At 43.0% G+C, this 27,054-nt stretch overlaps 1 protein-coding gene and 1 non-coding gene across 2 annotated transcripts; one reads left to right on the forward strand and one right to left on the reverse strand.

The window, feature by feature from the left end:
• Nucleotides 1-711: 711 nt before the first annotated feature.
• On the reverse strand, nucleotides 712-19,583 carry LOC119650351 (fumarylacetoacetase). Its single transcript, XM_038053033.1, has 5 exons — nucleotides 19,348-19,583; nucleotides 10,435-10,518; nucleotides 10,233-10,366; nucleotides 1,220-1,821; nucleotides 712-1,140 (listed from the first exon to the last, which is right to left on the reverse strand). The coding sequence occupies exons 1-5, from the start codon at nucleotides 19,429-19,431 to the stop codon at nucleotides 773-775; spliced, it is 1,272 nt and encodes a 423-aa protein (XP_037908961.1). The 5' UTR covers nucleotides 19,432-19,583; the 3' UTR covers nucleotides 712-772.
• Trnal-caa lies at nucleotides 10,600-10,715 on the forward strand. The gene is made up of 2 exons: nucleotides 10,600-10,637; nucleotides 10,671-10,715. It is a non-coding gene; the product is annotated as a tRNA-Leu (tRNA).
• Nucleotides 19,584-27,054: the final 7,471 nt, after the last annotated feature.

Below are 27,054 nucleotides of genomic sequence, written 5' to 3' on the forward strand. Positions count from 1 at the left end.
CTGAGCGTTTGGAGCTATATTTCTCCTAACTCCTTTATCTTAGCTTACCTAAAGCTAGGCTTTGCTGCTTATCGCAAACCAACATACACAAATCGATTTGTACCATACATGGAGACCACGGCGCGATGGCTGAGTTGGTTCAGTGCCAGCCTTTCGACCTTTTCACCTCAGGTTCGTCATGGATGTCTGTTTTCATCCTCGTGTTATTCCGCTGCTGTAGGCTTATCTCTTACACAGCATTTTGTATGATGAATGAAACTGAAGCAGAGACTTATTGAAATTTCAAATAGCGAAAAAAGGGAAAATACGTGTGAATTTGGTCTGCAGGTGCATTTTGAAAAGCTATAATTTTTCCGGCCCATTTCAATATAGTCGTTATTCTATTTTTTGTAATTGTTCTGATTTTCGATAACAAAAGAGTTATCTATCCTAGGTTGAAAATCCTTCTTGAATTCGTAGAAAACATACCATATATGGATACCACAAGCTTGCGCTTCAGGACCGTCAGATTTTCAGAGACTCACTAGTCACGGAAGAGAATGTATTGTATTTAACTACAAATAACCGATTGGTTGACCAAACCAATTAAATTTAAAGCATTTTTAATAATTTTAATAATAAATTTCAGTAACGGTTAATAAACACTATTGGCGAAGTGAATTGCAGATTTTATGATTTGCCTGATATTTGAAAGTACATGCAATAAAAAGACAAAATTCAAAATCAAACTTCATTTATCATTCCTACACTTCCATAGACATAAATCTACTTTTCACTTTTCAAAAGCGCCACTTCCTTGCTGGAATGGTGTTGCAGGTAAGACCTTACCGGCACACTTGCCGAATCCAATTCGAAGTCCATCCTTCTCGCAATATCCTCGAATAATGACTTCATCTCCATCCTGCAAGAATTTGCGGCTATCGCCACCCTTCAACTGAATGGATTTTGTTCCTTTCCAGCAGAGTTCAAGCATCGACCCAAATGAGTCTTCAGTTTCCCCACTTATTGTGCCAGATGCCATGAGATCACCAGGGCGGACATTACAGCCCGTGATGGTGTGATGAGCTAATTGTTGAGCCGCTGTCCAGTAAAGATGGCGATAGTTTGATTTGCATATTGTAGTAGGTTCTTGGTTTTCGGCTGCAATAGATACAAAATGAAACGAGTTTTATTTGAATGCATCAACCTTGTCTTCAGCATTTTTAGCATTGTAACTTACGTTTCAAATCCACGAAAAGATTGATATCGAAGTTGAATGGTTGTGTATGCTTCAAATATGGGAAAACTTCAGGATCTTGTGGATAATTTGGCACCAAGAAAGGTTCCAACGCAGCTACTGGAACTACCCAAGGACTAATAGTGGTTCCCAGATTTTTCGCAGTGAAAGGTCCGAGCGGAACATATTCCCACTTTTGAATATCTCTGGCGCTCCAGTCATTCATCAACGTAAATCCAAAAATTCTCTTCCAAGCCTGTTCAACTGGAACACGTTCACCAAGTTGAGTTTCGGGTCCACCAACAAAGAATGCCATCTCCAATTCGAAGTCAAGAAGTCTACATGGTCCAAAAAAGGGTGCAGCATTCTCAACTGGGATAGTTTGACCATATGGGCGACGAATTGGTGTTCCAGATACAACTACAGAGCTGGCGCGTCCATGGTAGCCTACAGGGAGATGTTTCCAGTTTGGCATTAGAGCATTCTCTTTGCTGCGGAACATGATTCCTACGTTGGTGGCGTGGTAGATCGAAGAGTAAAAATCAGTATAATCTCCGATGTTTGCCGGAAGATGCATTTGGCATTCTGACTGGGGGATGATCGCACTGAAAAAACAATTAGGATGAAAATGAGGATAATATTTAGAGTAAAAAAAGAATCAAAAAAGGCTTTAGATGGCATTAAATTCACAGGAAAGAAATCAAATGATGTTTAAGGAATGCGTGGAAAAGAGAGGCCCAGCAGAAAAAGGCAGCAACATCGAAAATTCTAGAAATTCAGTTGAAGCACTCATTTCGACTGTCATGAATTTTCTATTATAGAACCTATGTATGGATGTGGTTTAAGGATTGAGGGAGTCCTAAGGCTGCACCCATCTCATCACGGACTGGAATGATTTGAGAGAAATTTTCTCCAACTTTTTTGGGTCCATGAGCTTGTTTTTGGACTAAGCATTCAAGTTTTTAAAAAAGACAACTGGTGATTTCGTTTCCCTCAATCTTTTCACAAAAATTTCCTTCAGTTAAGCTTAGACCTCAACAAGACAGTTTTAGTGCGATCATGATGGATGATTTGAATGCCAAGGTGGTATCTGACAATACCTTGTTCTGATATGCGATGGGAAAACACGGTGTTGGTGATCGCAATGGTATTTGTGAAAGGTTCGTGGCATATTGTTCGAACACAGAGCCTGCCATAAGGTCCGTTGGGTTTGAGGTGACCTATTCCATCTGTTTGCTCTCTCATCGGGTAGGCAAGTAGAGTTGGACTGAAGATGAACACAAGCAAAACCAGATTTCTCAATCTGATGGGTCATCGCATTCTTCATATCTGCATTAATAGGCAGAACATCGAAGGCGTCGATCAATTTGTACATATATGTTAGGAGTAGTTTTTGTTTTTGTCGACGGTAGTAACGAACAGGATGCTGTTCGACGCATTAACAGCGCTAGGTCCATTTTCGCTGCCTTGTCTAAAATCTGAAAATGCAGGTATCTCAACAACAAGATCAAGTTGAGACTGTTCTGTGCTTGTATTCTTTTTGTGTTGCTATATGGAAGTAGCATATGGAAAGTGAATCTCACTATTACTCAAAAGCTTCAAGCTTCTCTCATCACCTGCCTGTGCCGTATCATCGGAATACGCTGGCCTGACAGTACCTAAAACGAAGAACATGGTCGGCGCACAGGTCTGGCACTCGTATGCACTCTGATCGGGAGACGGAAGTGGCAGTGGATAGATCACTTATTAAGAAGGGCCAACCCCATGCAGTGGGATTGCGGGCTACTCCATACATGTCTCGTGATGTCGTGGAGGGGGCTGAAGCGAATTTCAGGTAATCGCGGACGATGGCGCGTAGGTGCGGTTGACGTGGTACATCCCACCAAGAGGTGAATGATAACCATACATTTGTTCCCCTAGTACCTTGCACATAATGTATATGTATATGATAAGTCAGGATATTCATTTTCGCGTGCTACTAATTTTAAAGTCTTAGAATTTGCACTGGAGTGACACTTTTGTCTTATCATAACTGTGTTACCAATAGTGCGACTTCCACCAAACTTGGTAAGATAGTGCTTTATATTATAGCCCATATTACAAAAAATTTCATTATTCTAGGATGAACTTAACGAGGAGGGGGAGTTTCGCAGTCAATTTTTAAAAATTCCTGTAATATACTATTGTTAGCTTTATTTGAACAGTTATCGGGGGCCTACACACGTATAGTGGGTAGGGTCTGAAAATGGATCTCTGAAGGAAATGACCACTTTTCAGCCTCGCATTCCCGATTTGCGCATTAGATGTCAGAACTGAGATCAGTTTTGAAAAGTACTACTTTGTAACCCTCCTGTGCATATATGGAGATCTTTTAAATTCTACGTAGAACCATGATCCTCACTGCATGCATGGGCGTTCACAGTTCCAACCTTCCCACCAAATTGGGTGTCAATCGGTATAACAGTTTCTGAGAAAAATGCGTGTGACAGACAGACATACAGATGGTCAGACAGACAGTAAACCAATTTGAATAAGGTTTTGTTTCACATACAACCTTCAAAATGAATTATCTGGTTTGAGACTGAATCAAGTTCGCAATATTTTCTGCGCGAAATAAGAACGAATATGGATTCCGCACATTCTGGATAATGCTTTTTAATGACAGCATGATTTCTCAACATCTTGGTCAAGTATACAACGGTGAAGGCTTTCTATACTTCTAGGATTTCTTTAACTTTGCCATTAGCGGCACAATTCCCTCTAAGAAAGCTTATTGTATGTATAGTCGCAAGGAGAAGAGTTGGTGATTATCTATCTAGTATTCCGAACTCCATCGCCAATGAAAGAGGCAAAGAATGTCTAACAACGCTCTTCCACTTTAAGGTGGAAGTACCGGTCTGTCGCAAGTGCGCGCTTGATGTTCATACCAGTGGATGCAAGGACGATCTAATGCCTCTACCTTTGCTGTGCAAAGAGCTCTCCCCTGCAGGCGACAGCGTCAACCATTCAGAAAGTACTTCATACAAGGGAGCTAACGGTAAGAAATCGAGTCCGAATTGGGCTTTCCAAAATTCTACTTTCAGTGAGTTGCCTTGGTTCTTGTGCTAGTACATTAAATGTCGGTTGGAATGAAAATTGAGCCCTGTCTGACTTTGAACTTATCGGGTATACAAGTGCTATATAGTTAGCTGGATTCTAGCTTATTTGACCTTCCTTTATGCTTTATGTTGGATTTAGCAAACGCCCAATTCAAGTTTAGGACACGATCCTTTTGTCGATTAGGTGTTTTAAATAGTCGTAAGTAAGTAAGAAAGAGGATAAAAAAAATGACGGAACAACTATACTTGATTGTACATTCAATGGCATGGGATACATGTTCTACCAAAGACGTTCCAAAGCCCGTTTGAGAAAGGGGGAAAGACGAGGTTCTAAGTTTTAATGACTGTTTAAACACCCAAGCGTCTCAGCCAGTAGATGGGGGTCTTATCAATAGTAAGGGGGAAACATACTTTCTATAAATAAATACCCCCAGATATTATGATGGTGGTGAGTGATTAAATGCCAAGGTGAATTTTGACAACTCGTTGGTGGGAGCTGTGATGAGGAAATACGGTCTTGGCGACCACAATGGAAAGAGGTTTGTGAATTTCTGTAGCTTTTACCACCTTGTCACAGTCCAAGCACAGAACTTGCCATAAGGTCAGTTGGCTTTCAACTGACTGGTCACATACGAACAATCAGATTGACTACACAGAAATCAGGGATAGGTTTAGGGGCTGTGCTCTGGATGTGCGTAAGAAAAGAGGCACTGGCGGGCTCGAAAGTAATCATCGTGTATATGTAGTTATCAGTGGCCGCTCCGAGGAGCTTGATTAGTGCAGTGTTTGATGCCACAAACTTCTAAAACCGTGACTGTTGTTATAATAGTAGGGAGGCAGAGTACTGCCGGCTAGAATGGCTAGCCATCAACAGGCTTTCTGTATCGCCAGCACTGTCGTTACATTGGCGACATACAATACACTACGTGTATTCGAGAAAACCCTTTCACCAACTACATAGACCATCTTTGATCCGTCGGTGAAAAATAATGTGTCATAGCCTTGTAACATGCCGCTGGTCTTCTATTCTGCCCTAGTTGAAAAGTCCACAGCCAAGTCTCTCGTGAAATTCAGCTTGATTGTGGCATAGTCCGTGGAGATTGCTCAGATTTCCCGAAGTACTTCCCACGCTACAAAGTATTTAATGGTCTAGGGAAGGAGATCCAGGAGTACATTGAGAGCATCTGCCGAGCAGGACTGCAGAGCTCCGGTAGCACCTGGACACACGGTTCTTTGAATCATATCAAGCTTCGTTCTATTGCACTTGCTCAAAGCGTGCCACTATGCAATAGAGCCGTACGTTAGGATGCGACCCACCACAGCAGTGTACATCTAAAGAACCATCCTCGGCCGGAGAACCCATTTCTTTGCAAAGTTATAGAAGGTTATACATGTCTTCTTAACCCTCAGTTCTATGTTCAATCTTCAATTGCTTTAGCTTAGAAGAGACGTCAACGTTTATTTTCTCATTCACTTTTACTCGGTGAAGTTTCATCTATGAGCGATACCATGACCGTCAGGTTATGTATAAAATCCGGCTGAATAGGTTACGGTGGGCGGGTCACTTAACCCGTATAGATGAGGATGATTCAGCCCGGAAATTCTATAAGGGCAATATCTATGGTAGAAAAAGAAGACGAGGCAGACCCTGCCTAAGACAGAGTGATGGCGTAGGTCAGGACGCCAGACAGCGTTTAGGGATATCGAATTGGGGACCTCGACGCAAAACCGGGATGTCTGGAGTTCCTTATTAAGGCAGGCCTAGACCGGATACCGGATGTTGCGCCGTTGATGATGATGAACATAAATATTGAGACTGGATGATTCATTTTTTAAGGTTTCGTATAAAACAACTATCCAAACCAAAAATCTGAAATCTTAAAAGAAAACGCGGCGACTTCATTGAACGAGCAATTTGAATCTTATCTACGTAAAGACGTCCGGTTTACTGTCTGTTACTTGTTACTTTTCAAGTCATCAATCAGTTTTTAACAGGAAGGTGAGAAATTGATGCGTGAATGGACGTTTCGGCAGTAATGGTAACAAGCTATAAAGCAAATTCTGATATTTTTATCTGAACGGCAACAAAACGTGCATTTCTGAAAAACTCACAGATCGCAAAAAAATGCACGGAGCACTGGGCACGTTGAATAATCTGCGGTATCTCTTCTCTTGTGACTTGATTTGAATTTGGATAATAGTGACACAAAATTCTAACGCAATCGTACATTATCAATTAAGATCTCCACTTCTTCCGAAAATCTCCTTTTGGGACAGCCAAAAAAGGGTTTTTGTAGAGATATTTGTGCAGCAAGGCAGGAGACAATATTGTCCTCCATGGCTTTTCACGCGGGAAATTAATATTGATGGCTTTATATTTTTATGAGTAACTGCCAGTTGCCGGGTTACTGAAGTTCTTGGGTCGAGTTGTGAGGTTACACAACATGGCGCGGGCTTTTCAGTCTGTTTGAATTTCGTTGAAATTTAAAATAGTCTTTGAGAGTTTTATTAGATTGCACCATAGAAGTGATTTCCGCTATTAGTGAAAATAAGGCGGGGATTTTATTGACAATTTTTTTGCGTGGAAAAGGTAAATCGTTGCGAGAAATAATGTCCACATTGCATATGGCGAGGGCTATCGGGTTTCGAATTTTAAAACAATTTAGAGACGAAGATCGTATTGAAAGTATACACATAAAGTCGCTTGGACGACCATCAAAACTGTCAGCAAATTACAAGCGATTTATCATACGTAGCGTCGCGAAAGACCCAAAAATAAGCGCCCTAGAAATCGCGAGAACCCTAACGGAGAGAATTAAGCAAAACTTCACGAGCCAAACAATACGACGGGTACCGAGAAATACGGGGTACAATTCCCGTTCTGCTGCGAGAAAACGTTTACAATTTGCTCTAAAGTACGCTGATATGCCGGAAAAATTTTGGAATGATGTCATCTTCATGGACGAGTCCAAAGTCAACTTATTTGGTGACGACAGGAAACAAAAAGCATGCCGAAAAATAAATGCATCAGGAGTAAGTAGCTTGGTTATTATCGATGACAAAATGACAGGCGTCCCGTACATAGAAATTTTAGGAAAAAATCAACACTCCAGTGCAGAGAAATTGGGGATACGTTCAACATTCAAATTTCATCAGGATAACTACCCAAAACATAAAGGTTTTCAGACAAGAGAATGGCTTTTATACAACCGTAAAAACCCTAATTTTTTCGATGCCGAGACGCTTGGTTGCTGTAATCAAAGTGAAGGGCTTACACACCGAAAATTATTTTTCAGTTTTTAGTAATTTCATCTTTTGTTTAAAGTTTTTTTTTTTGGATAGTCTCAATACTTATGTTGCGTAGAAAATAAGATTTTTTTTATTTTTGTGGCTGTAATTTTTGTCATTTTATTTTTTTTTTCATTTTTTCGTCAGTTTTATTATCAAGGACTATGTATCTTTTATTTCAATTTAATTCTTTTTATCCTCTTTCTGTACCCCTGTAGACGCGTTCCATTCATTTCATTTGCTGCAGTATCGATGTTTATGTTGCTCACTATATGCATTTTTTTCGATGATATAATCATATGAAAAATTTTCATAAAACATTTTTTGTTTGGAATTGACCATATAAAAGTATCCACCGCCGAGAGGGGGTGCCACACCTCTCTGGGGGTAAAGTGCACATCGGCGCTATATAACTTTTGTTTCCTACGCCACCCTCTACTCCCACCCCAAATTTTATGTCAATTGGTTTTGACTGAAAGAATTCGGAGGTCGTACCCGATTTTCAACTTCAGTGACTGAATTAAGGAGGCAAATAGAGTTGTAATGAAGATAAACATCAACAGAAGCTTTTCACTTCCTCCCGTCTGCGTTAATTGTTGCGGCATTGAAGGCGCCGAATCTACCTGTCTACCTGTCTACCTTTGAAAAGTTTGCGGCACCGTATTCGGCGTCACTTGACGCTGAGTACAAATTCCTCGACATCAATATTAAGTTGAGGTTATCTGTGTGCTGCTATAAGAAAAAGCGGAATTGGTGGAAGAAAATAAGTGGTTCTAAAGCTATTTCTAATGCAACGGGACTGGTTCAAAAGTAATGCAAAACGGAACCGGTTTGTCGATGATATGTACATATTTTTCTGGTTTTGTTCATTTTCGTTGAAAACAGGACAATACCTTTGGTTGTGTCCTAAAGTGAACAAGTCGGGAACCCGGAACCTGGACGCTTCAGGTACGAAAGGTTTTGTGTATTTCTTAGTACGTAGCACGTAATATATCCATATATTATGTGAGAATATCCACTTTCGGGTGATATTCATATTCATAGTCTTCAATTTTCAAAAAAGCAACATCTTTGACGTATTATAACTTTGTTAGTAATAATGCGATTTCCACCAAACTTGGTAAGATACGCTTTACATTATAGCCTACATCACTGCACGATTTCGCTAGGATGCTAAGATGAATTTAAGGGGGGTTTCTAGCCAGTTACAAAAAAATATAGTAATATACTATTATTAACTTTATTTGAATAGATATCGGTATGGAAGGTATTTAGGAGCCCAGGCAGCCTTCTGATTTTTTTTCAGATTTTTCGGTTAAGTAGTATCTGAGAATGGCCCCCTTAAAGAAACCACTTTCAACCCCTCGCACTCCCCATCTTTCTAACAAATATCAAAATTAAGACCGGCTTCGAAAGGTACTAACCGAAACCTTTAATTGGATATCCCACATGACTATATTTGATGAAAAAAAATTGTGCACCCCCCTTTTGCATGTGTGGGGACGCCCCCCTTAAATTCAACGTAAACGGATGTAACTCATTGTATGTGTGAGCGTTCACAGTTCCCATCTTTCTACCAAATTTGGTGTCAATCGCTATAATCGCCTCCGGGAAAAATGTGTGTGACGGACAGACAGAGTAAACAGTAAACCGATTTTAATAAGGTTTCGTGTTTACACAAAATCTCAAAAATGAACTGTTCAAACTGTGTAGTGAATCGAAGTATCCTACTGATAATTTTCACAAAGAAAAGGAAAGATTGTAAATATGGAATTATGTTATTAAAAACTGCTTATTATTCCCAGTCGGGGCATAGCGCGTCAACTACGTCCTCGTGCCACTTGCTTCACCGACGAAATTAGAAAAGTTTTCCAAGCAGCAAAGAAGAAATATCGTTTGAATTAGGAAGTAGTTTGTTAGCCGAAGTCTTAAAATGAAAGATGGCTTTCGAAGATATTGTCCCTTTTTACTGGCTAGAAGTATTTGGTAATATATACAAATACGTATTTCGGGGACCAACTGTAATTCTCTCCTTTTAACTGTAATAAAATAATAATCTTAATATTTAACTTTTTCAAAATCTTTTTTTGGATTTACTTTACAGTTTTCTAGGCACAAATAATGCATGTTATGTTAAATCTGATAGTTCCGTGGAGACATAAAAGAAGTCAGCCCCTCAATGATTACAATGTCATTAGTTTCTGAACAGAATTTTTGGAACTAGTTTAGGTGCCAGTTGACAATTGACTCCACGCAATGACAAGCCTTAAGTAATGTAGTCGGTATTTTCCATTTGAAGGGAATCTTTGTCAGAACAAGTTGTACATCATTTAGTTCAAAATTAGTTCTAGAACTAGATCACTTCCCTACAGGGAGAAATTGACCGCCACTGTTATTTGAAAGCTCCATGGAGTGTCCATCTAAAACGCAACCCAATTTAAAATGGAGGAGCAACGCAGCAACCAATTTGGGAATGTAAAACTCAATGGGAATATGCTTGTGCTCCTCGAATTCAATAAATTGTTTAACTTGGCGCTAAGATGCCGATTGTTTCCTGAATATTAATGGATTAAAACGTGTTTCATATCTGATTGCCCATGTTAAAACGTGTAAGTGACGCCATATCTTACCTCTTGACGAGAGTCGAATTTTGTTCCAAAGGTGAATTCTTCGTTAAAAGTTCAGTGGTTCGTGTCCTCACTACGTTCCACGCTTCATATCCCAACCCCATCAGAGCGTTTAGACTTTCACTTTGTAGAGCGGCCTGTGGAAGAGAGAAAGTTTAGCGGAATTCGTTTCATATAATTCAACGTGATTTTCTTATGCGCTTACTTGAACATTTTGTGGGTAAAGTTGTGAAACGGCTGCCAGATCCAAAACGTGCTCCCCAATTGCTACGCAGACACGCTTTTGCGACTGAAAAAATTAAAAATGAATAAATTTTAAAAATATATTGTCCCAGGTATGTGGGCTGTCTTGGGAAAGCGTTGAGTACATGTCAGGATGGCCGAGCGGTCTAAGGCGCCAGACTCAAGAGCAATCTTACCCATACAAATGGGTTCTGAGCGTTCTGGTCCTCTCTGAGGGCGTGGGTTCGAATCCCACTTCTGACAAAACTTTTTTACTATTTTGTTAATATTGGTAAGTAATAATTGTAATTACAAATGGCTGTTAGAGATTTAATTTTTTGAACGAGAAGTTTAACTGTGTCGATTTTGATAATATAGAAATTCACCCCTGACCGAAAATGACTTGATAATTGGAGCAATTTGGTGTTAATGAACATTTTGGGATCTGGTGCAGTTAACTCCTTTCATCGATTAACCAAGTTCCATATTGTCCGCGCAGCCGTAGAGCAATCATTTTTGAGGGAAACTCCATTTTCTTGTACCTTCTCAGCGCTTAGTACTACATTGTTAGCCAAAGTGTCCAGTGTGTTTTATCGCCAGCCAATAATCCCAACGTGAATCCTTATACACGGCGATGCTCGTCCTGTAGAGATAAAAAGGGAAATCCGATTTCCGACTGTATGGGCATACATCTATGGTAGAAAAAGGAGACGAGGAAGATCCTGCCTGAGATGGAGCGATGGCGTAGGTCAGGACGCAAGACAGCTTTTAGGGATATCGAATTGATGGACCTCGGCGCAAACCCGGGATGTCTGGAGTTCCTTATTAAGGCAGGACTAGACCGGATGCCGGTTGTTGCGCCAGCAACGGAGACGCGCAAAACCTAATATACTTAAGAATGGAGGGAGCAAAAACTTTTTCATTTAGGCTTACAATTTTTGTTGAGGACGCAGGGTGTCCTAAGTCGGCATCCACTTGATGACGGATCGGGCTTGTTGGGAAGCAATTTATTCCCGCGCTTGTGGTTTACGGGCCCCTGGACGAAACCGTCAGTCAATTTTTTTAAAAAAGTTTGGGTGTTTACCCCAAAAGAGACGGTTTCGTGGACCACAAGAGAGGAAGTAAATTGCTTCCTAAGTGGTCTCATCCATCATCAAGTGGATTTGTGCTTAGGACTCGCTGCATTCTCAACAAAAAATCACTTCGGGCTAGTTCAGGTTTGAATATACGTCGGATTTCACTTCAATATAATTCGCACTCATGTCGTATTTGCGATTATATATAGATGGAGCAATTACCACCTGTCGCCGCTTCCCCACCCCAACCCCATCCAAGTTCCTCCCACCGCTCGCCCGTCTAAAATTCAACGAGTAGAGGTTTTTTTCGACTTTTCCTCCAGAACACTCATCAATTTTTCTTAGTATACTTCTCTAGTGATTTTAGTCCTTAAATTATACCTTAGATTAAGTTACGCTGTTAAGGTAGTCCATAAGTTAGTTTAATTTAGCATTATAGTGAAATAGGGAAATAAAAATGTTGTTTTCTTGTCGCCGCTTCCCGTCACTTTGCCCCCGGGCAGAGGTGAGGCAGCGTTTGATGAGTTGTCTCTGCCCTGGACGATAAACCGTCAGTTAACTTTTCTTAAAATTATGTTACATAAATCTGCAGACCTGTGTATTCAATATTTGGAGATATTTTCTGAAATGTAAATAATAGATCGTCGTTCCCACTCGCTGTAGTATAATTAACTAGATCTGTTATAATAACTAATAATTAGTGGACAACGGGTAGTGTTACGTATTCGCTTTATTAATAGATATACGTCCATAGTCGTCCAGGGTCGTTTTATGAACAGACTGGTAATGACCTCAGATGGTGTCGTTTTCCTCGTGTAGGCATTTTAGTTCTATCGAGCGCAGGTTTCAAATCAAAGATAGTGATTCTAAGCGCAGAGGAGGTCGGTGTCAACGAAATTACCAAAGGTGCGTCTTTCATTGTATTGAGCTTAGAATGTGATACGCTGGAATCCCGATAATTCGTATTTCCGACTAGTCAGTGCTAATTTGCCGGTTCCCAGAGTTAATTTTCTTTATTTTGTACTCTCGATAATTGGTAATTCCGGTAATTCGTACCAAATTGCCAGTCTCGTGACTTTTCGAATTATGGCGATTCAACTATATTTTAGAATGAATTAAATCGAAAAAAGATTGCGTTTTCTGCAATTAGCACAACATGTGATACACAGCAGCTTCCTTTGTGATTTTAATCTAGAATAGGTTGATGACTACTAGTATTGCATTAAGTGTTAGTGTAAGATATGATCGGCGTAATGCGAGTAGTTTTTATTCTATTGATTCTGTGATTAATTGCTTGCTTAAAGTTGATATACGTAGGGACAGAAGTGGATAGCCATCTTGAAATTGAAATTTCTGTCCTATGATCAAATATTTTATTAATTTTCAAACAACAATGGATTTTGCTGTTTGATCAACTAAAGCCTTTATAAGCACCGAGTGACACGATTTTGTGTTGAGTTTGGAAACATCACAATTGTCCAGTATTATGCACCAACTTAGATTTCGGATGTAGTGGTGAAGGATGCCTTCTATGCGCAATTACATGCAGTTTAGGGGAAAGTTTCTTAAGACAACATTTTGATCGTGATGCTTCGACATGTGATGAGGAAGCACGACATTGGCTACTATAAAGAGAGTGGTGGGAGGCTTGCGAATTTTTGCAGTTAGCATTCAATTGACCACACCGCATTTGACAGCAGTAGATTTAGGAGTTGTCTTATGGATGGACGTAACAACAGCGGCGTTGACTTCTGTCCCGAAAGGAACCACCGTTTATTTTCGCTTATTTTCGTTTGCTAAGTTCAACATCGGCTGCTTATATGATCCAGCCGCCACTCGACAATGAAGGATCGATCTTGCTGATCGGACGGCAGATACCAGATAGAGTATATTGGTGAACGTTGGTAAATCGTCAACCACGTCCTGAAAGGCGTCACAAGATCTAGTTGATTGTAGAATCATGGAAGTGGATTGATGAGCGAAAGCGACTGGAGGCTCTATTGACAACTGCGAGTGATGACGACCGTGATGCACTCAAGCTACGATACCGTTTGAGATCCTGGGAAATTAAATGTAGTATGCGCCGTGACGAAAGGGAGCTGCGGCAGTGCTTTCAGAAGTGTGTATCACATCACGAAAGATTTTGGTAAACCTTTCGATGGGCCTGTGAGGGACGTTAACGGCCGATTCATCATCCACGATGACGAGCAGCTCAATAGAGGGAAGAGACACTTTACCACGGTGAAGTTCCGCTTCGCGTATTATATATGAATTGGCTGGTCACCGTGAGAGAAGAGAAAGTATCTCAACCATCAATGCACTCAAACGTTAAGATTGAGGGTCTTCTAGGAAAGTTACTTACCGCTGCAAATGCACTTTCTGCAGGTTTGTTATTTCCACCCGTAAGGAAGCCCTGAGACGCCAAGACCTTTCCTATAGAGTGGAAAAAGGGGATGATCGTTAAGATTTCAAAGGAATTCATCTGTGTTGAGTGCGACAAATGGAGGGGTGCTTTCGCTTTCGACCCCGAATTGATTTTAATAAGGTTTTATTTCACATAAAACCTTAAAAATGTACGAACAAGCATAATTTAAATACATGCTGCCTCATCCAATTTGCGCTAATGCATAAGGCAATTTCGTAACGCGGTGCTACATTGGCAGATAGCATTGATCCGAGGTAAAATCGCTCAGTTCTTGGCAGGTCGCTATCATTGACAGTAATAGTGCCTGTTTCATTGAGGTTGGTTATGGGAGTGTTTTATTCAGATTCGGTCTCAGACGGTGCCGCCCCTTGCGGGCAAGGAATTCAGTGCATCAATTTCAAGCAGTAAAACTTAGTCCCTTATTTCGTCGGACTCGCGTCCTCGTGTATTTTCATTTTCTTTTCTTGCGCCATGTGAGTCGGTCTTAAAAATACATTCAAAACCTTCTTTGCTTGTCGTAAGAGGTGACTAAAAGGGATAGAAATTTGTATGCCAGCAACCTGCAAATTTGAAATTCTACTGCTACCGAAACGTCAGCAACGTCTCGGATAGGGACTGACCTCACGGCAACGACCATTGGCTATCGAAAACGGACTATGACTGGTTTCTGGAAAGTGCGCACGCTCCTCGACCACAGTAGTGAGGATCCTCAGAATGTTCGCTTACTCCAACTTGAGCGGGAATTCCAGCGATATTAGCTGGACATTTTAAGGCCCTAAGCGAAGTAGGATTCTGGGATTCTGAAGAGTACTTCCCTCCGTCTTGCAGCGATGTGCTTTTATACTCTGGAAACCCTAGCGGTAGCTACAGCAGAGCGCGATCTCTGACAGACTTCTAGCTGTAGATTTCGGTCCAGGTTAAGGAGGATCATAATTGTACAATGCTACACACCAACGGTGGCTTCCAATGTAATGGGGAAGGATGCTTTCTATGAGCAATTAAATGCGGTTCAGGGGAAGCTTTCTAAAGGTGACATTGTGATCTTGATGTGTGATTTGAATGCTAAGGTGGGATCTGACAACAACTTGCTTCATCACTGGTGGCACACTGTTCGAGCACATAGTCTGCCTTAAGGTCCGTTGGGTTTCAACTGACCGACGACGTACGAGCAACTAGATCAACCACTTCGCGATCAGCAATAGATTTAGAAGTTGTCTTCTGGATGTGCGTAACAAGAGGGGCGCTGACATTAGCCTCTAAAGGGATCATCATCTAATGGTCGCTTACGTTCGCTTGCGTGTTGCGTCCGTCACTTCTCGCAGGGTTGAGGAGCCGCGACCCCATAAATTCAACATCGACCGTTTGTATGACTCAGCTGTCGCTCAACAGTGGGACCGCTATCTTGCGGATCGACCGAAGATCTACTGAGTAACGCTCCTAAGAATGTCGATGCGCATTGGGCCGCCATCAAAAATGCTCTTTTTTCGGCTGTTATACAGGTCTTTGGCTAAGTCCCGAAACGGCGTCATAAGATCTGGCTGACTCTGGAGTGTTGAAAGTGAATCGACGAACGGATGGGGTTGAAAGCTCTACTGGCCACTGCGAGTGATGGTGGTCGTAACGCGGTCGAACTCCGATATCGAGCGAAATACCGAGAAGTTCGGCATAGTGTGCGCCATGACAAAAAGAATTTGCTATTGCGCTGGTCAGGGAAGCGGAAGATGCCGCAGGTCGCAATATTTTCAGACCTGTATATCGCATCACGAAAGAGCTTGCATGTTGTCGCAAATATTTCGATGGTTCTATGAAGGATGTTAACGGTCAACTTCTCATCCACGATGATGAACAAGTGAAAAGGTGGAAAAAACACTTCACCAGGGTCCTTAACCGTATTACGTACGTCCGGTCAGGTTCCTCCTCTTGTAGATGAAATGACTAGTCACTGTAACATGCGGATACGGACTGCTCCTACAAGCGTAAGAGAAGTCATTTCGGCCATCAATGCCCTCAAACGGAGTAAAGTCGCTGGGCTTGACGATCTCCCCGCAGAGTTATTAATCGCTGCAACTCCAATTACTGCAGATCTGGTGCTTTTAATCGTATGGAAGCCTTGGAAGGCCATCCAAGATACAATGACATTGCCACGAGTCGGCTTTGTAAGGGCAAAAGTCAACGGCGTCTATATATACAGCTGTTATGCTCCTCCTAGTGCAACATTAGCGCAACATGAGGAGATGCTAGACAACTTGTTGTTGGCCGCTAGGGACCACAGTCTCAAAATCTTGCTGGCGATTTCAACGCGTGGACCTTAGGCTGGGGAATTCGAGTAACAAACACCAGGAGGCAAATCCTGCTTGAAACCTTCGCGGAGCTGGACCTCGTACTAGCCAACGTTCAGCGCGTACCCACCTTCCGAGGCATTACCTCGTTGGCGAGAGGGATGGTCTGGCGGGTGAGTGAACAATACACCCACAGTGACCACCAGACCATCTTTCTCGACATCAGGAACGGAGCAACAGAAGGGGAAAAACCTGGATAGCTGGGAGGTCCATCGGAGCTTTCCAGAAAGAGACATTCCTGGCGGCTTTAGAAGGAGGTTACAACCCGAAGGGAACGGCGCTGGAAAAAGTGAGCCAGTTATGTCAATGGATAATTGAGGCATGGGACTCTACAATGCCGCGACGAAAGTTTCACCAGAGTAGGAAACCAAACTACTGGTGGAACCAGGAAATGGCGCAATCGAGAGTCTCGTGTCTGCAAGCGAGGAAGCTTTGCCAAAAGACTAGAGGGAAGCCAGAACATTGGCAGTCGGAGAAGGAATACCGCGATTTTCGAAGTAGTCTTAATAAGGCTATACGGGAAAGTAAGCGGAATTGCTATAAGTAATTGTGCCTTGAGGCAAATACAAACTCGTGGGGCGTTGCTTACAAGGTTGTAATAAACAAGATTCGTGACGTGCTTGCGACTCTTGTTCAAAATAATCGCAATTCTTTTCCCACAACAGGAAGAAAGTGGACCTCGACCAAAGGTGCAACAGGATGTCTTCACAATCCCAGGGGTTACCGACGAGGAACTACGGGAGATATGTGAACGGATTGGGGACAATAAGGATGCGGGAGTGGATGGGATTCCGAACAAAGTCCTGAAACTGGCAGCTAATATTAGGCCTGCGTGATTTATAAATACGTTTGAATCGTGTATGGTGGAAGGAGTGTTTCCCCCGCAGTGGAAAAGGAAGTTGGTGCTACTAGCCCCAAAAACCACCCGGCGCATCTTCTTCATATCGTCCTATCTGTCTTTTAGACACTATGGAGAAGATGTTGGTGACGGTGATATACAAAAGGCTGCTTCCGTTCGTCGAGCTAGCGGGTGGTCTATCGGGAATGGCAGTACGGGTTTCGTAGAGCGCGGTCCACAGTCGATGCCATTGCAACGGTCGTACACCTGGCCCGGGAGGCATCGGCCGCTGATAAGTGCTGGATGTCAGAAATGCCTTTAATTCGGCAAAATGAGGTTGGATTAAGGGCACTTTGACTGTCCCTGGTTACTTACCTCGAATAATCGGGAGTTGCCTTTCGGAGAGACTTCTTTGGTACGAGACGGATGACGGGCCGAAGAAATATGTTGTGACAGCAGGTGTTCCCCAAGGTTCTGTAGTGGGGCCCCTACTGTGGAACATAATGTATGACAGAGTGATTGACCTTCGCGTACCAAAGGATTGATTTTGCAGACAACCTGGCAGCAGTAGTAGTTGCGAAACACCATCAGGACATGGAACTGTATGCAAGCGAAACCATTCACGCCATCAAAGCATCGTTCTAAATGGTGAAATTGGGCCTGGCGGAAGATAGAATGGTTGCGGTCCTTATTACCAATTGCAGGAAAAACAACACAGTCAAAATCCGGGTTGGTAATCACGAGGTCGTTTAAAAATAAATCATTAGATACTTGGGGTAATGATCGATGCCAAGTTGAGCTTCAAAGGGCAGCTGGACTATGCACGCGAAAAGGCAGCAAAGGCTAGCTCATGTCTAGCAAGGATGATGCCTAATATGGTCGCCGGCTGCTTATCGCAGCGGTGCGCACTGGATAATACAGTAAACCAGGGAGAGGTAAGTTCGGCATACCGGCCGATCGTGCTGAGGGTGTGCAGTGCATATAGGAGGATATTTGGTGAGACAGTGGGTGTCGTTTTGGGGATGATTCCCTTCAAGCGAATGAGGCACACTGCCTCCATCGGAGAAGGAGGGCGAATCCGGCCGAAGTGACTGCAAGTGCACTAGGAAGGAGTTGTACAGAAGGTGGTAGCAGCGTTGGGATAATTTCGAAAAAGGCCGCTGGACCCATACACTGATCCCGTGTATTGAGGGATGGGTCGAGCGCATGAATGGAGAATTGAACTTCCACCTAATGCAGTTCTTTACGGGACACCGTGGATGTAGGAAGTACTTGCAACACTTTCATCACGGATTGGATGAGTCCCCAAACTGTCCCGAATGCGCCGCTACACCCGAAGACCCGGAGCATGTAATGTCCCATTGTTCGAGATTCGCGAATGAAAGAGGGAGGTTAAACAGCGCCCTGAACGCAGTTATCAGACTCAATAATTTCGTGGAGGAGATGCTGAGGCCCGTGGCAAACTGGAGAGCGATGAACGCAACAGTAACTGCGGTACAGATAAAGCTGCAGGAACTGAAACGAGGCCGGAAAGCGCGACGGACGCGTGACTTAGTTGTGCTGGTGTAATTCAGAGAGAAAAAAGAAGTATAATTTTCGAGACTGTACTGTCTTCAGTCCCCTAATTGTGAAATTTTCTTTTCCTGAAATTGAAGCAGCTCCCTCTACCCTGTAATTCTGAGTAATATGTAATATGTTGATCAGTTTTATTACTCAATTCAAACTCCTCGCACTAAAAAATGGTGTGCAAGGTATTACATCGCCAAATATAATATTTCTTACTTATTAGATCAGCAAAACCTAATGCCCCAACTTCTGCTTTCTGTTTATAAAAGGGTTTCTTATCACAGTAAGTGTTGGAAATTGTTTTTAAATCCGCAAAGAGGAGACACATGTCTATAAAGTCGAGTCGTATGATTCTTTAATCTGATTCTATAATATAAAGAAAATGTAGCGAATATGCAAATTTATGGAAGAAACGAGAATAACAGAATGGGCATGATTTGACCTTGATGAACTCAGCAATTTTTCAAGCGTGGAAATGTGGAAATTTACCTACATATACGTCGTATGTTGGTAACAAGACTTGAGCTTTTGGGTGAATTTCAGTATGTTTCAAAGATAACGTACAGAGATAATGAGGGTAAACATCGTAATATTGTTAGATTTAAGAGCTTAGCCGCTATCGGGGAATATTATTTAATTCCACTTTACTCACGTTGTCTCGGGTCGAAAACACTCCATAGGGCAAGTTTTCCAATGGGAAGTCGCTTCCTTTAGGCACTGGTACGAAGCTGGTCATTCTGTGGCCTCTTACTTTACTTTCACTCTTCTTATCAACACCTGCTTGCAGAATGCTAAGAAAACAGATTACGGCTAGAAGGTAGCCTTGCGTCGTTGGAGTTGGCACTATGTCGACTGAGATCACGGTGGCGGTTGGTGGAGTATTGGGGCTTGGCTCTGGTGCTGGTTGACGACAACAACTCTCGAGCCCGGTTTAACTTGTTTGTAAGCATTTCCATTTCATCTGCCGGCATGCCTTACCTAAATTTACATATTATTAATATGAAATGACCGACTGAACCGTTTTTAACTTCGTCTTGGTTGGTTCTCTGGTATCATTAGTGCTTGTTATCAGTACAATAAGTGCGATTGTGGGCTAGAGATGCGGTTTTATTGGATATATTTTGCACCATCGAGTCAGATTGGATTGCTAAGAATAGCAGTTCGACTGTAAGCAATGAATATATACATACGTACATACAAGTAGCGTAGGCATTTTTGGATTTTATACTATTCTCGTGAAATCTTCTTATCTTTCTTTCTATATTCTTTCCGTCTCTTCTTTCTTGATTAAACCGATAAAAATTTGTAAATGCTTTTAGCTTTTCGATTATTTTAAAGCTTTCAATCTCAATGGCATTTTACAAATGTACTTTTTAATTATTGGAATCAAGAAACATGTAAAAATGCAAAAAGTTCCTTCTGAAAATATTATATTCTTATTAAAAGTGGTGCAGTTTTTTACTGTGAGAAATTAGTTTTCGTTTCAGAAGTGGTGAAGAACGTCAACGCACCCTTACCGAGTGGCAACTCCCTTGACAAAATGAGCTAAGGGGCAGATAAACTGCGCGGCTCATCGACAATTTAGACCCGTGGCTGAACCGAATGCACGGTGAGATTGACTGCTCCCCTTACCCAACTTCTAAGCGGGCATGAAAGTTTTCAGTCTTACTTGCACAGGATTGGGAAGGCGCGATCTCTTGATTGTGTATTCGGCAATGGAGTGGTGAACGACGCTGAAAATACTTTTTTTTTCTTGCGAGAGGTGAGACGGATTTCGTCAGCAGTTTTGTGCAGACACAGGAGAGCTCTCTTCAGACAACATTGTCAGAGAGATGCTGAAGCGCGCTGGCAGCTGGAATCGTCTTGCGCATTATGTTTGGGCGCTTCATATTGCGAGGAAGATTGAACCCGACCGGCGGGAGGACCGTGTGGTTAGAGGTTCCCTTAACTAACAACTCTCTCTCTCTCCTCCCGTTGGTGAAAGCGATTCCCTGACTCCCAAAGACGGGAGAGCGGGAGGGCTAGCCCGAAGTAATGTGTCAAACGGTTCCAGACCAATTCTCAGATGACAGGGAGGTATTTATAATAGTTGGTACGACAGCGTACTATTGCCGGAGTCCAACACTCTGTGTGTAAACGCATTCATCTAGCCTACTCCCAAAAAAAAAAAAAAAAACAAAGAGCAGAATATAAGCCCGGTTGTGGAAGGAGAAGGGATGGATGGCTTCAGTTTGAATTGCTGTAAATGCCCGTAATATAGAGGGAAATACAGCAGTGGAATGAATGCGTGCATGTACGCAATGCAAGTGACATTCCTAATTAGCACTTGAAACTCAAATAGTGCCTTCCGCAGTTATCAAAACTAGTTCATATAAATTAATTGCAGTCAAAATTAACAGCCCAACGAACGAAAAGAGTCGCCAAATTGCAAATGGCGTGAAGGGTCAACAAACTATTATCTGTCACGCATAGCAAAAGTTCAATTTTCCGAACTTTTTTGCGTGCCGCATTGCGCATAGGACTTGTTGTATATTGCTTCATAAAACCCATGTAATGAACTTCATTTGACAGCTCCCTCCATTCATAAAAATTGAATTTAAGCCAGAGGCATGTGCACTCTTAGTTGCATTTAATTGTATGGATTTATTAACATAAAATACAGGAAAATGCATAAACTAATTGCAGAAACTTGGAGATTATGTTCAATATCCTGATTTTGTGCACGGACAATCGACTTGCGTGCATATTTTATGTTATGAAAACCATAAAATTAAATGCCACTAAGAGTTCACATACCTTGCTTAAATTAAATTTGTATGAATGGAAGTTTCGGAACTAATACAAATGACACTAATAATTAACACTTGCAACGCAAATATTGCGTTCTGCAATGAAATCTTGATTGTACATTGAAACTGCGTGGGGGTCGACGCTTCAGGTAACTCACTAAGGAAGCTATCATCACACGTGACAATTTGGTATAAAATGCACTAGCAACGAATGAAGGAGGAACTTAAGGCCTGGTACGGATAATCGTATGACGTCGAAACTGCTAATCGTGAAGCGGTTCGATGTCTGCGCGCCGGGACTAGGAGCATGACTCCACCTGTTGAAAGTGTTTTTTTCACAATCTATGACGACCACTTCAGCAGGTTACCGTAAGCAGCGTGTAAAACGGAGTGAACCTCTTCATCATCCGTTCCTACTATGAAATTGCAGCTGCTGGGGTAGGTTCAGTTTCATACCGCCCCTTGTTGTACCAAAGATTCGTCTACCGTTTCTCACAGACCAGTACGACCTTATTACTTTTAGCGACACAATCTCGCTGGCCATCAGAGATCGTGTCCGGCTTGAGGACATGAAAATTTACGACTAAGTATCGATGGAGGCAGAAAGCGTGGCGTTAGCAACTTCACGCCGCACTGCATGAAACAGTTTTAGTACTCCCCGAAGAACTCTCCTTCACTGCTAGGCTGAAGATTCCGCTGAGATTCAGAATGAATACCCAAGAGCGTGTATAGAATTTTCAGAAATGAATTCACTGCATAAATCAGACAATTTGAACTACCGTATTATTATCCTGTTAAGGATAGTTCTTGAAGAACTATTATGCCCCTTTTACTGGTTATAGTGTACCTGTTGATCATAGTATCTCAAGCAGGCCTGTAACCGTTAGGAACTTTAGTATGTTCCCCACTTCCAGATGTTTCAGCTTTGCATCTGGTATTAAGTGTTCTCCTAGATGTATCGACCTACTTTGCACAAGTGCCGGACACTGTCCCAGGACGTGCATAGAGGTTTCGTTCTCCTCCTCACAAAACCTGCAGGCAGTGTCCGTAGATATCCCTAGCTTTCCTAGGTCCGACAATGACCAGTAAGAATTCCCACTATGATTCGGAGGTTCTTTTTGGTGAAGTTTAAGCAATCCTTTGTACGCATGGGTTCGTATCCCGCAATAAGCACCCTGGACTGCTCCATCCCTGTTAGGCCCGCCCAATATAGTTCCCTCAACCGTTTCTCTTCGTTTCTTAGATTCATAGCCATGAAACCGTTTCCGATTCCACAGAAGGGTTCAGGCCCGTGTAAAGGCATCCCTACTCCCTTCTTGGCTAGTTCATCCGCTGCCTCATTGCCCTCCAACCCAGCATGGCCTGGAACCCAAAGTATCCAGACCTTGTTGGACGAGCCGAGTGTATTCAGTCTCTCAAGGCATTCCCATACCAGTTTAGAGCTCACCTGGTTGGACCTAAGTGCCTTGATCGCTGCTTGGCTATCGGTGAGAATAGCTATGTTCTGCCCCCTGTAGTTCCTTTGCAGATTAAAGGAGGCACATTTGTCTATGGCGTAAATTTCCGCCTGGAATATGCTAGTGTACTTGCCCATTGGCTCAAAGTACATTTTCCTTGGACCAATGACACCGGCATCCGCTCCCTCTGCTTTGAGGGATCCATCAGTGTACCAAGGAATCAGTTGCTGGTTTAAGCCGTATGTCGCAGCCACGCTCTCCCAGTTTGCCTTGTTACTCCAACGTGTTTCAAACTTCTTATCGAAGTGAAACCTCGTTGTCATGTTGTCCCTCGGTATCAGTAATTCGGGATACCGTCTAGAAAGGATATCAATCTTCCTTCGATTTAGGCAGCTCCCCGCCTCACTCATACTACCGGCCATCCTGAATATTGATCTCCTTGCCTGCATCTGTATGTGCAGACGGAGAGGGGTTAATCCCAGAAGGACCTCCAGTGATGCCGTTGGGCATGGCCTCATTGCCCCACTGATACACACGCAAGCCTTTGGAGCATATGTAATTGCCTGGCTTGTGTGCTGAATTGGGTTCTTTCTGCCCAGATTACCGCTCCATAGGTAATCATTGGCCTTACTATTGCAGTATATATCCAAAGTAGTATCTTTGGGCTGCAACCCCATTTTTTTCCTTCTATGGATCTGCAAGTCATCAGAGCCCTCGTGGCTTTCTGACAAGTGTTTCCGACATGTGCCTTCCAGAGTAATTTTTGGTCTAGCGTGATTCCCAAATATTTGACCTCTGTTTCTCGTTTCACCTCCATATCATGTAATGTTATGGCTTTCAGGTGATCCAGCTTACGCCTCCTAGTGAATGGTACTATGGTGGTTTTGGTTGGGTTGATCCGCAGTCCCACCTTCCTGCACCAGGCACTAGTAACCCTTAATCCAGTTTGGATTCTATCACATAGGGTGTCTTCATATTTGCCCCTACAGATTAGAACAATGTCGTCCGCGTAGCCCTGGACTTGTATTCCAGCATTAGTTAACACGTCCAGGAGTTCATCCACTACCATACTCGACATCAGCGGCGATAGTACTCCACCCTGTGGACAGCTTTGAGTGGTGTTCATGATAATAGAATTTGTACCTGTTTGTACCTCTATTTGTCTGCTTTCTAGCATTCTGCCCATCCAGAGTGCCAGGGTGTTTCCCACTCCTTTGCGGCTCAGGGCATCCTGTATCTCTGTGTGCAATGTGTTGTCGAATGCTCCTTCGATATCCAAAAACGCGCACAGTGCAATTTCTTTTGTTTCTATGGCGTCCCGTAGTACCTCTGTCAGCTGATACAGAGCAGTTTCAGTTGACCGTCCTGCCCGGTAAGCGTGTTGACAGTGATGTAGGGGATTACGCTTTAGAATGTTAGTTCTAATATAGTTGTCTATGACCTTCTCCACCGTTTTGAGTGCGAACGATGTTAGGCAGATTAGTCTGAAAGATTTAGGGTGAAAAGGATCCTTTTTGCCCGCTTTCGGAATAAAGACCACTTTTGCCCGTCTCCATGCCCTTGGTATGTAACCCAGTGCTATGCTCCCTCTTACCACCCTCAGAAGAGAGATAATTCCTAGGCCTCTCTGGATAAGTGCTGGGAAAATGCCATCTACTCCGGAAGATTTCATTGGTTTAAAAGTTCCCACTGCCCATCTTAGCCTAGCTTCTGAGCATACCTCTTTTGCTAGTTTCCAGCTCTCTTTCCTTCCCCTTTTACTCGTTGTTGGGGTATCAGGCAGATTGTTGTCGCCTGCCGCCGAGGGGTAGGACCCCGGGAAATGAGTTCTGAGAAGCAGGTGTACCCTGTCCTCCTCATTCTCGGTGAATGTCCCATCTTCCTTTTTCAAGCAGACAGAGGATATTCCCCCATCTTTGACTACAGCCTTGTACAGCCTGGTTGCTTCTGTGATCTGTTCAGCCCCTTAACAGAATTCCCTAAAGCTGTTCCGTTTCGCTTCCCTGATGGCGTTGCTATACGCAGTCAGTGCATTTTTATACCTCCGCCAGTCCCCGGTTTGTTTGCCCGGTTAAAGAGTTTTCGTAACTCTGTTCTCATTCTGGCTATGTTCTTGTTCCACCATGGTACATCCCTTGATGACTTGACTGTCTTGGCCGGACAACTGGCCTCATATGCGTCAATGACGATTGTGTTCAGGTTTTCCACCACCGTTTCTAATTCCAGTTCGCTCCTGATGTCACCGCCCCCCTTGAAGGTGAGCAATGTTGTTGCTCAGGTGCGTTGTGTAGGATTCCCAATTCGTTCTCTTGGGATTCCTTATTATTCTTCTTATTTCGGAGTTACCCTCAATGTCGAATCTGATTATCCTGTGATCAGACATTGAGGGTTCATCCGACACCCTCCAATTCCTGACCATCCCGTTCATTAGGGTATTTCCTAGAGTTATATCTAGTACCTCTTGTCTTGTTGTATATTTCTAACTTATTGCTAAGAATAAATTCGAGAAGGTACTCACCTCTACGATTAGTGTCGCTGCTTCCCCAGACTTCGTAGTGGGCGTTGGCATCGCAGCCGAGAAGAAGTGGTAACGCCCTCTCCTCGCAATACTTCGTCAGCTTTGCGCCTTGTTCCGGTGGAGCCCGGCTTTCGTCTCCTGGGAAGTATCCCGATGCTACAACTGCCTCTCGAGTGCTCCTACCGGCTTCCAATGAGGCTTGGATAGCCACAAGGTCCCCGATTAAGAACTCTTAAAGACATATGTATTTTTGAACTACCGTAACTTTGTTACTAATAGTATGCCTTTAATCAAACTTGGGGATAATATGCTTCATATTATATTTTATACTACTACCAACTTTTATAACTCTGAGGGGGGTTTTACTCAATTTTCCCAAAATATGGACACATACTATTATTAACTTAATTTGAATAGATATCGATATGGCGAGTATTTTGAGGCCTGGGCACCATATAGAGGTAGCTTCATGAATTTGTTCACATTTTTCGGTTGGGTAGTTTCGGAGAATGGGTCCGTTAAAGAAATCATCACTTTCCATCCGTCCCACTCCCCGGCTTTTCAACAAATCTCAAAACTAAGATCGGCTTCGAAACACTAATCGAGGCCTTTCATTTGATATCCCACATGACTATATTCGGTGAAAAAAAATTTTACACTCCCCAAACAGAAAGCGTGTGACGCGTCCATGCCTAGGAGGTGCTCATTCCCCAGTAGAAGACCAAACTACTGGTGGAATACTGAACTGGCCAACTTTCGATCCGCCTGTCACCGAGCCAGAAGAGCGGCTCAGAGAGCGGTAGGCAGAATCGACCAAGGGCAAAAAGAGCGTGCCTATGACGAAGCCCGCAAAACCCTCAAGCTCGCCATCCAACGGAGCAAGAGCTTTAAGGAGCTCTGTTTGAAAGCGGACGTAAACCCGTGGGGGAGCGCCTATAGAATATAGACAGCTCCCAGCGACCTCTGAATGTGACGGCAATACCACCAGTCACCAGTGACGAGCTGCTGAAGATCTGCGCTAGGATAGGAGATAACAAAGCTGCGGGTCTGAATGGCGTTCCGAATAGGGCCTTTAAACTTGCCGTGAAATCTAGACCGGACATGTTCGCTGAGTTATTTGAAGCGTGCATGTCCGAGGGGATATTTCATCATGGAAACGACAAAAGTTGGTGCTACTGCCTAAGCCTGGAAAACCTCCAGGTGAGCCAACCTCCTATAGACCTATTTACTAGTACTAGCAAATATTGCATAGTAGTCACCCTGGATGTGAGAAATATATTCAATTCGGCCAATTGGAGCCTAATACGGGAATCTCTGGCGAAGATTGGTATTCCCGCTTATCTTGCAGCTATTGTCAACAGCTATTTACAAGAACGGAGGCTTTGGTATGACACCGATGACGGACCCCAGGAGTACGTTGTCTCCGCGGGTGTCCCTCAGGGCTTCGTACTGGGCTCACTGCTGTGGAATATCATGTACAACGATATACTTAATCTTGCCCTTCCGGAGGAAACCACGGTGGTGGACTACGCCGACGATATAGCGCTGGTTGTGGTCGCAAAGCACCTCGAAGATGCTGAGTTATACTCATGCGA

This window comes from Hermetia illucens, chromosome 2 (genome assembly GCF_905115235.1).
Source record: "Hermetia illucens chromosome 2, iHerIll2.2.curated.20191125, whole genome shotgun sequence".
Classification (NCBI taxonomy): domain Eukaryota; kingdom Metazoa; phylum Arthropoda; class Insecta; order Diptera; family Stratiomyidae; genus Hermetia; species Hermetia illucens.

Coding starts and splice junctions, on each gene's coding strand:
- LOC119650351 (XM_038053033.1), bottom strand. CDS start 19,431: ATGACCAGCTTCGTACCAGTGCCTAAAGGAAGCGACTTCCCATTGGAA. Junction 10,519..19,347: donor TGTTTTCGACCCGAGACAAC/GTGAGTAAAGTG, acceptor TAATTTTTTCAG/TCGCAAAAGCGTGTCTGCGT. Junction 10,367..10,434: donor TTTACCCACAAAATGTTCAA/GTAAGCGCATAA, acceptor TCTCTTCCACAG/GCCGCTCTACAAAGTGAAAG.